The 10795-nt window shown below is 38.5% G+C and overlaps 1 protein-coding gene across 1 annotated transcript; it reads right to left on the bottom strand.

The window, feature by feature from the left end:
* Positions 1–923: 923 nt before the first annotated feature.
* Positions 924–10055, bottom strand: DCSTAMP (dendrocyte expressed seven transmembrane protein; the record flags this gene model as incomplete). Its single annotated transcript, XM_083360724.1, has 3 exons — positions 924–1060; positions 1569–1895; positions 9042–10055. 3 exons carry the CDS (start codon positions 10053–10055, stop codon positions 977–979), a joined length of 1425 nt encoding a protein of 474 aa, XP_083216850.1. The 3' UTR covers positions 924–976.
* Between the last annotated feature and the right edge of the window lie 740 nt (positions 10056–10795).

Below are 10795 nucleotides of genomic sequence, written 5' to 3'. Positions count from 1 at the left end.
TCTTGCCATCTGAAGACAACTGAACCAGGGTTTACAGTTTTAAGAAAATGCAATGGATCTGACTTGAGTAATTTTCCACAGCAAAGTAAATATCTTTTTTCCTTGCCTCAAACAAAACAAAATGGGGATTCTGGGTTTTTCTATGTGCATTTGTCATTATTGTTAGAAGAACTGAACTCACCTGGTGATGATATATCAGAAAAGACAATGCCCAGCCACAAAACAGTATAGGGCAAAAATGAAGGAGAAAAGATTGGGCAAATCTTTTAGAAGGCATAAGGAGACAAATTGAAAACACTATTGAAATAAATTGGGCAGAATATACATTTAATACAATATAGCTGGTCGCATAGTCAGCCAGATGTTTAGACTGGATTTGCATTTTTGTCCATCTATTGAGTTCTTCCCAAGGACATCGCCTAGGCAGATGTTATTTCTTGATGATATTAAAAGTATTGTTTCTGTATATAAACTCTTCCAGCTAAAAGTTGCTTTTTGCAATTGACCAGTAGTAATTTTGTCAATGCTGATATTTTCAAGTGGTGCTCTACATGTTCTGGCGTTGCATCCAAGGCACCTAATACTATTGGAACTATTTTTGCTTTCTTTTGTCAAAGTCCTTCTACTACTATTTGCAAGTCATTGTATTTTCTGATTTTCTCCACTTCTTTCTCTTTGCCTCTGCTGTTTAATTATTATTATTATGTATCTGGAAAGAAAATGATGTTTCGATGGGGTGTCAAAAATAATCTCAACTGAATGATCTTAAGCTAAATGGCACAGTTCTGCAGTCAAATGTGAAAGTATAAACAAAATAAATGTTTTTGATTTATTTTTAATAGAGGCTTGCATTTCTTTAATGTGCCTTTAATGTTTCCAAATTTCATATTAAGGCAAAACACACAAAAACATTTTAAGTTCAGGAGCTCTTCACCAGGCAAAAATGTTGAGCTTGAGAACCTGTGGCTAATGCTATTTAAGCAGGATTTTCTTTTGCCACATTTGTTTCTTTCTTCCTGGCATTTCCTAGTGCCTGGAGGATGGGAAACCAAAAATGTAACTGTGAAGGAGAAAGAGAAGATTAGTTTTACTTACAGTATTACAAAACAAGAGATTTTTATTTGATATCTGTTTCCTAAGCAGAATTGAAAAGCTAATGAAGAAAAAAAAATATGAGTGGACCCATTTCGGGGAGGATGAATTCTAAGCATTTCTTCTCTTTCATCCTTCTGGTATTGATGGAGGAAGCATGAAGAATAACCTCAGACACATATGCATTTCAATAATGGCTGTAGGTATTTGTGCAGAGACAATATCTATGTGAGTCAAAACATTACTTTTACAATAGAGATATAACCAGTGCAATGTGGGTCTATGACCTAAGTAGCTTCCATATTTATAGAAAAATATGTGAAAATTCCCTTTAGGGCAATCTTGGGGAGAGACTAGTATTGATCCTGACTCTATTGATAAAGTTTTGCGGTTGCTTATTTTTGGTGGATTCTACAATTACATTCTGAACAAAGTTACACCAACCAGCACTGCATTTCATGTTATTTACCATTTACCTTTGCAAATGAATTAAATTTCCTTTTCATGTTTTTTTCGGAGAACTTAGATCTTCTGTTTAGTAATTTTGTGTGCAGATACTTTATCCGTTTCATGTCTGTACTTGGAAAGAATGCAGTTGCCACTAATATTTTAAGTTGTGAGAGTGTAGAAGTCAGAAGCCCCAACACTATTAGAAAGAACAAAATAACTCCAAGCTGGATCCATACAGTAGAGAGGGATATCTCTGGTTTGGGAATGCAGGTCTCCTCAAAAAGAGGCGTTTTAAAGTAAATGGTCTTGTCAACAATCTCCCCACTGTTCAGGATGAATTTAGCTGCATTTTTCTGCATAACGGAAAATAAAAGATAAAGGTTATGCCAAGATCTGTGCTATTCTTTGAAATGGCTACTACAAAATAATTTAAAATAAATTACAATGCACTAATAAAGGGACGTGGTGGCTCAGTGGGTTAAGACGCTGAGCTTGTCGATCAGAAGGTTGGCAGTTTGGCAGATCAAATCCCGAGTGCTGCGTAACAGAGTGAGCGCCTGTTACTTGTCCCAGCTTCTGCCAACCTAGCAGTTCGAAAGCACGTAAAAATGCAAGTAGAAAAATAGGGACCACTCCAGTGGGAAGGTAACAGCGTTCCGTGCGCCTTTGGCGTCTAGTCATGCCGGCCACATGACCACGGAGACGTCCTCGGACAAGCGCTGGCTCTTTGGCTTTGAAACGGAGATGAGCACCGGCCCCTAGAGTCAGAAATTACTAACACGCATGTGCGGGGGAACCTTTACCTTTAATAAAGGAGAATATTTGTAGCTCAGGGTTGAAATAAGAGGAGTCCTTGGTGCTCTCTGAGCTTGCACTAGCACTGATGATGATATTTGGGTAATGAAATGTCTGCAAGAAAACAAGTAAGCTCAGAGAGCACTAAGGACCCCTCAAATTATAATGCAATGACAAGGTTTCTCAATAAGATGTTTGGTTTATTTTCCTGCAACAGGATATTAACAGTCTCTTAAACTGTCTGGCCTAGACCATAAACCATTAGTATACCTTTCACATTTGGCAGTAAATGCAAGATTTGGCAATGCTAAAAGCATCATCATCTGAATTATTCTGAATAAGAACAGAATAATGATGGAAGGGATTAAAGATCCCACTTTCTTGCCACCTCATTCAGCCATAATCACCTATGTGCTTTTGAATACAATAGGCAAGAATCTATGCAGCAAACGCAAATGGTTTGAAGAAGGAACAAGATTATCAGAGGGCTAAAATAGTGTTGTCTAAAGAGATTGATGGCTGGATGGTGGGGGAATTCTGGGAATAGATTGTCTCTTGGTGATGTTGCTTTGGCACTGCCAAATCCTATACTGAATCAGGAGGAAGGGGACCTAAATTGCTTATTCTTCCACACAGTCCCCCTCAGTAAATATTTGCTGTCATTCTAACTCTGGAGTTAAATGCTCTGTTCTGTGATTAGAAGCAGGATCTCCATAAATTTGTACAAGGCTTCTACATGACCCTCTAAATTAAGATGGTTGGATAACCATTTTTGAAGGAGGTTTCCACATAAAGTCTCCTTTCTGCTATCTCGAGCCCATAGCAGAATCCAGCTGATTTCCATTTTTTTCAGAACTGAAACTGACCTGGTATTTTCCACTTTTTTCTTGCAGAAGCCTGTCTATTTGTGCAATGTCACACTTGAACCAATGACCTAATAGAGGTTTGAATCTGCCTGGCTTCTGTCAGTCACCTCAACAATATGACTGCTGGTCAATACACCATGCAGGGTGTTCTGCCAATTTAGCCAACAGTGTTGCTGACACGTTTCTGGCAGGGAAGGAAGAACACTCCCAGTTCAACCACATGCCAATGTGGTTCTGACATGTCACCTAGATGTCAGTCTCCAAAACCCAAGGAAGAGATTGCTGAGCTTTTCTGAACAGTTTCCTTTATTGTTTCTCGCCTATAGACAGATATCTTACCAAACTAAAGAAAACTACTTCGATTATTAAGTATATATTGTGAGAATTCCTAGGGAGAAGCTTCCTTAACTCTCTTTCTCCCGACCAAACAATCTAAACTTCACCGCCTCTCATTCCTCAGCACTCCTTCCCACATGGGAATCCAGACTATCAATGATTTGTACATTTCTTCTAGTAATTACAATTGGCTGTATAGAAAGTATCTGTTTGTACACTGCTACTCTCTGTCATTGAGTGGGTAGATCATGAGATCTGGGAGATCTGGGAACTTCACAGTAAAACCTCTCCTCCTTTACTGAGAATCTAACAAGCACAATTCAGAGGGTGCTGCCTCTGGTATGTTAATGCAATGTACCAGATGCTTTAGGAGAAGAGAGAGAAGCATCCTCACAGTCAGTAAGTAAGTCAATGGATATAACTCAAGTCCCAGAAACTAAACATTCAAACCCCATATGGAGTGTGACCAAAATATAAATAAATGGTGATTTAATTATTCCTTGCCAAGAGATTATACCAACAGAAAACAAGGAAATTGGGGAGGCTGGCCTCAATTTTTTCTAGCAAGCAAGGAACACAATGTGATTTCACAGAGTTTGAAGACATGCAAGAATGTTGTGATGTGCCCTGCCCACAACGACACCATGACATAGGCATTTAAAAGAGGGGCTTGTGCGGTAACATTAGTGGTAGCTGGGGCTTGCCCTATCTTGTCCCACTTTGCTGCAGATATCTCTGAGAGCTTCTCTTGCTTCACTGCCAGCTCATCCAGATCAGATTATGAGGGATGGTTAAATCCCCCCACTCTTGCCATTGGTCAGACCTTGTCTCCTCCTCTCCCAGTTCCACCCCACATGAAGGACAGAAATTTGTGCAGGTTTTTCCCACTGGGGACCAACCAAGGCTGCACCTAAACTGAACAATGATTAGATATCTCTAAGAAGCCAAATCTTCCTCAGACAAGATCACCATTTTGTTCTCCTTGAGTGCCAAATGCCCTGTTGAAAAAATCCTTGCCTGAATATATGAGGGCTGGATAACCAGCACACTTCTCCGGCCTTGTGCCTTATAGATACCTTGGACATTTGGATTAATAGTATGATTTCCCTTGGATAACTTTGTGATTTATAGCATTTTCTAGCATCACTCAACCATAGTTGGGCTAAAATAACAGTAATGAGGGCAGGTGGCGTGTGGGGTGAGCAAGCAGTTATAACAATTGCACTAAGGTATGAAAATAGAAAGTAGCATTCTGACAAAGAAAAGAGAAATGGCAATTGCCAGGAAAGATAGATATTCCTTTCCCATCTTCTCCCAACTGCCGTGAAGCAGTAATGGCTGGTACTTACAATGAGGTATCATATCTACTGAGAGCCAAAGGTTTGCTTTTATATGTATAATTTCCAGTGTCTGAGATTCAGAGGCTGGGATGATGATATGCAGAGCTGAAGTTTTTTCCTTACTTAATTTTTTAAAGCTTACTAAAATTGCTGTTTTATGCGTGCAAAGGCTCTCTGAAAGCTTCCCAGACCTTATTTCTTTGGCTTTCTGTCAGAAATCAATGGGAAATTATTCCATCAATATTTCATGATTTGCTGACCAATTTATATAGCAGAGTCTGGATGAAGTGAGGGCTGAGCATCCCCACCCCCACCCTCCTGCACACAAAAGGCAGACTGAACGGGGGAAGTTCCTAAATCTGGGCTGCCCTAATTAAGAGACTGCTCTCTGTCTCCGGGCTTCTTAACAGATCCATTTAAGTGGAACTAGCTAAGAGATAAGGCCCAAACAGCACACAGAGGGTTGAGTTTCGAGTAAGTGCAGCACAAATGGGCCTCTTAAAGTTTTAATACAAATATAACCCAGATTTGAATAGGTGCTATTCACTTTTCAGTAACTGGTATTTGAAAGACCTAACAGTTTTCAAGTTGCTCATTAACTATATGTCATTGGGTGAACAAACAATATTAACAAACTAGTTAACACTATATTTTTGTTCCTGATGATGACATTTTATCCTTTGGGTGGGGATATAATTGAACCCTTCTATGTTTCTGTTTTTCCAAGGATCCTTGGAACATTTTGTTATGTTTTATGATTTCCAAAATTGTGGGCAGCTGAGATGTTTACCACTTGTGGAACAAGCTTTCAGAATGAGATGGCCAGCGGTCATGATTTTTGTTGAGCTTGGCGATATTCTAAAAGAAGAATGAGAGGTAGTCAAACAAAATATTTTAGATGGTTATTTATGGATATGTTGATTGAATTTTATATCTTTGGGTGTGTATGTATGTGTTGGGTAGAAGAATGTGGTGAGCATTAGATAGTGACTACTGTACAATTTATTAGTGAAGGTAAAGGTAAAGGTTCTCCTGCACATGCGTGCTAGTCGTTTCCAACTCTAGGGGCCAGTGCTCATCTCTGTTTCAAAGCTGAAGAGCCAGCGCTTGTCCGAGGATGTCTCTGTGGTCACTTATTTTGGGCTACAGCTCCATTCAATTCCAACAGCAGAGCCATACTAGGCTGATCTAATTCAACATCTCAATATAATTATATTGGAGAAGAATTTAAATAAATGTTTAAACAGAGATTTTAATTTACAACTTAATTGCTAAAAGTAGGACAAATTTTTCTGGCAACCAGCCACTATTCCCACTCATTGTAGGTATACAAAGATTGTTTGTGATTAATCAGTGAAAAGGAGCAAAGACTTGTTTAGCTCAATAATTATCTCTTGTAGGATATTTGCATTTATGCTCCTCTCCTCTAGCTATATGTTCCAAAATTTGTCATACAATGTCTCAAAAAAAATCTTAGAAAGAAACTTCTGCTTTTCTATCTTGAATAGGTGTCTTTAAACCTACTTCAGTTTTCCCTGCATGGTGTTTTGAGCATATTTTTTTTGTTGGAAGCAGGCCATTTCTCTTGTTGCTACTTTCTCGTACATTTCTTTGAAATACATTCCTCTTCACTCTCAGAAAAGCCCTTTGGAGCAGGAAAAGACAAAGAGCTTCCGGAGAGATAATGAAAACCAAACAAATCCCTTGGCTATTCAGAATTAAACCTTTTAGAATTTCAGGGATGTCTGCAGGGTATGGTCAAAAAAGTTTAAGATCACATCCGTTATGGAAGCTTTGCCTGTTTTTTTATGAACAACACACAGTGTCTTCATTCTTTTGACCACACCTCTTATTACACTAAAATACTTTATTTTTCACTGGAGATAAAATTATTATTTTTTAGCTGACATATACATGGAATAGTAGACATTAAGTTGCCTTGCCCCACTGTAAGGTAACATTTATTATATTCTTCCCTATTTTATTGTAATTGGAAGATAAGAACCAGTTACATCAGTGAACCCAAATGACTTGTTTGCTGGAAAACCTACGTTTTTTATAATTGCTTCTTGTAAAATAATTTCCTCAAGGGTGAGAAGTAAAATTATTTTTGAGTGCTAATTCTTTTTTTTTTTTTTGCTGTTTTATGGAGTTCTTCAATATTTCAGAATTATGTGTTTTTGGATCAGAGTTTTATGTCAAATTCAACATTTGCTGATTTTATATATTCTGAATTATTATCCTACTTTTTTCTGAGAAATCAACGCAACCTACAACAAACACCACAACATAAGTATGCAAAACTGGAACTTTTCCAAGTTTGAAATGGTTATTCCCAACCATTTAGGAAGAGTTTCTAGCTTAAAAATACTTTCAAAATGGTCAAAACAAGCAGGGCACATACCAAATATTTTGCATGTCATCAGTCACAACATAATTTGGGCTGAAACTAATCCAAAAGCATGCACTAAAGTTCAATAAAGTACAGCTAAAAAGCATTTTCAAAGAGTCTTCTGGTAATCTATGCAATGAACCTGAAGTTAAAAATATTTGAAGGAAAAAATCCCAGATGAAAAATTTCATGTGGTGTTTGCAACAGTTATATTTTTAAAAAATCTATTTACTCTCCTTTTAAAAAGCAAGAATGTGAGGTAACTTGCTGAGAGCAAAGCAAGTGAGCAAACAGAAACATTCTTAGGTTGTGCCATTGTATCAGAGAAACATTTTGATGCCTGCTGAGAATTGTTTAGCTTCCAGAGTTATGAAGTGATTGTGTGTCCTTAATATAAGGGGTTGCTCAATGTTCCAGTTTGCCCAATAATTGGCAAGAAATACAGGCCATAAATCTGCTGAATGCTGAGTCACTCATCACTGGCAAGCAGATCTGAAAACCTCAGCTGAAAAAAGAACATTTCCAAGAGTCGTATGCCTATTGCCTCTTTGAGAGCTAGCAAAAGAAGATATATTTTTCCTTCCAGCAGCTTCTGGTAGCTCATGGGAATTAGAAGTGATCTGTTAACAAATCTATGGGGGGTTGACTTTAGTTTAATATGAAAAAGATATTCTCTTGATGCTTTATATGTGACCCTTAGATGTTGTTTGTTTTGTCTATAGTTAACATGGCTTCAGCTTTGTGGTCTCTGCTTTTTATAGTTCTGGCCTCTGTTTTATGGGCAAGGAGTTTATGTAGGTCACTTGGCTGACAATCTAGTTAATAAAATCAATGTGGCATAGTGGTTAAGGGGATAGGATTGAGACTGGTGAGACCCAGGTTGTAGTCAGTCATGGAAACTTAAAAAAAAAGAAGTAATGGTTTTCCCTGTCCAGTCATGTCCGACTCTAGGGGGCGGTGCTCATCTGTTTCTTATCCCAGAGAGCAAGCATTGTCGGAAGACACTTCTGTAGTCATGTGGCCAGCATGACTATACGCCAAAGCACACAGAACACTTGTTACCTTCCCACCCAATAGATAGCAATAAGTGACAAACTCAACTGACAAGCTCAACTGACAGCTGACAAGCTCAACATATTTAACTGCTGAGCCATCACACTGGCTGGGGAATTCTGGGAGCTGAAGTCCACACATCTCAAATTTGCTAAGGTTGAGAAACACTACCCTACTCTGCTACCCTATTATGGTGTTGGGATAAAATGAAGTTCATCCCCACACGTCACTTGAAAATGGATAAAATACAAATGTTAAGAAACAAATGCATACACGGGAAGGAAGCTACGCAAAGAATCTTTTACCCCAGTAAATCTCAAAATTTGGGCAATTTAAGAAATCACTTATTGAAGAAACTAAAAATAAGCAAAGTGCCTTTATATTGGCTAAAGTCACAGACCCTACTTAAGCCAGTCAGATAAAGACGACCCCATTGCATTTTCCATACCTTCTAAATTTGAGCTTAGGATTTTCACTTTCTCTCCCTCAAGCACATCAAACATTCCTCATGTTGCTTTCAGCTGCCTTAAACATCAAGCCTGGTGTTGCTTTTGCTTTTGTTTAATATTCAGGCCCTTCAAAACTTGGGTGTTTTTTTTTTAATGCCATGCCTACCCACCTCCAGGTTTTCAATCCTATTTTAGCATAATTTTATTCTGTAGAAAATCTGTATTTGAAGCAATATAAAAAGTGCTGCACTGTAGCTAAGATACTTACATGGTAATACAATTTGAAGTGGACCTCTAGCTCAGGGAAATCGTGGAGATGCTTGCTCACGGAAAAAATGAGCCTGTACAGCAAATAATCTACTGCTGCAGAGAGGACCCAAATGCAAAGGTTAGCAAGCACAGGGAGAAAAAAGCGTGCTGTGCATTTCCTTTCTTTAGGTGTCTGGCAAAAAGATGGCACCATCGAATATACATTTTTTTCTTCTTTGCTCAGGGGCAGCACTGAGAGCTTTTGCTGCTGCCATACTTGTTCGTTGTACTTGATGAGCCCTCGTGTTATGTACGTGTTCTTAAACTTGATGGTCTGTGGGCTCAGGAAGTTTCGGATGAAGAGATATGTGCCAAGCAAAACCAAAATTGTCCCCAAAAAAGGCAGCACTTTCTTGCCCAAAAAGGACTGTAGAGCTATTATGGAGGAGATCTGGCTAGTGATATTATGAATGCCCAGTCTTGTTTTTTCCAGCTGCAACTTCAGGTTTTCATCTGAAACCAAGAAAGACACGTTTAAGCTGTCACGTACCACAAACAGATGTTCCGAAATCTTCAATTGACTGTAAATCCACCGAATTGCTTTAAGATGGGTGAGGTCAAGGAAAGTCCAATTCTGGGAATTGAGAGTACAAGTCACACTATCTGCCAGCTGCTTCAGGTTAAAAAAAATATTTTGGATGTTGCCAGCAACCACCATAGCAGTTCCAGCAGCAATGAGAGTGTTTCTGCCTTCACGCAATCCGCAAGAAAGGAAGAATACCACCACAAAGCAGCGAAGAGACCGGAAAAAGTACAGATTCACAGACAGGAGAATCCATAAAATATTGACTGTGATGATAGAAAGCATTGGATAGTCCAACAGGAAGGAATATCCAGGTAGAAGCAGGAACAGGTTTGCTATTAAACTGATGGAAGTGCAGAGAGCAAAGAGGGCCAGCTTATATTTCCAGCTCAGCTTCCTCTGGGTCACAAAGAGTTCCCATGATTGCTGGAGAAAAGGGACAAAATCCATTTTCTTTATACTTCAGAGATCCAGTACTTTCACTTGGTGGGAATAAAACAACAACAAAGGAAATTAATCCTTCAACATAGAGCTTTATTCAGGCCATTAATAAGCATGTAGCCAAACGATGCTATCCCTGGCATGATGTAGCAAGCAAGCAGCTCATCTCTATAGTTTTACCTTGAGGCAAGAAAATGACCTTGATTCCCAGGACCTTTGTTGTGATTTCATTGGCTGAGGACAGTGTTTCTCAACCTTAGTAATTTTAAGCTATCTGGACTTCAACTCCCAGAATTCCCTAGCTAGCATGCTGCTGTTCTAAATACAGTGGAACTGGCCATACAAGTCAAAACTAAAGCAGTCTTGCAACTTGTAATTAATAAAGCATGCTACTACACATGATTACAACAGAGTAAGCTTGATTAGGTCCACTGACCAAATGCAATTCACACTTGAAATTGTATTAATCTTTCCTAGAAAATAACCCACATTGCTCACAGTGGACCTTGTTTCAGTATAGACACACAAAGAAAGATTGTACAATAGAACTAAAAGAGAACCAAAATGTTACACATTAGCAAGGAGCCTCAAGCAAAGCAATAAGTCTAACTTCCTACACTGTAGAATTTCTTTCCCCTGAAATACCTCAAGTAAACAAAATATTCATTCTCTCCCAAGCAGCCTAATCTGTTTTTAATACCTAATACCATAAATAAGATTTTCTTAAATTTCATTTGAAAATTAATCTC

The sequence above is a fragment of the Vipera ursinii genome, assembly GCF_947247035.1.
Source record: "Vipera ursinii genome assembly, chromosome: 3".
Lineage (NCBI taxonomy): Eukaryota > Metazoa > Chordata > Lepidosauria > Squamata > Viperidae > Vipera > Vipera ursinii.
Note: the sequence above shows the minus strand (reverse complement) of the source record. Positions and strands in the feature narration are given on the sequence as shown.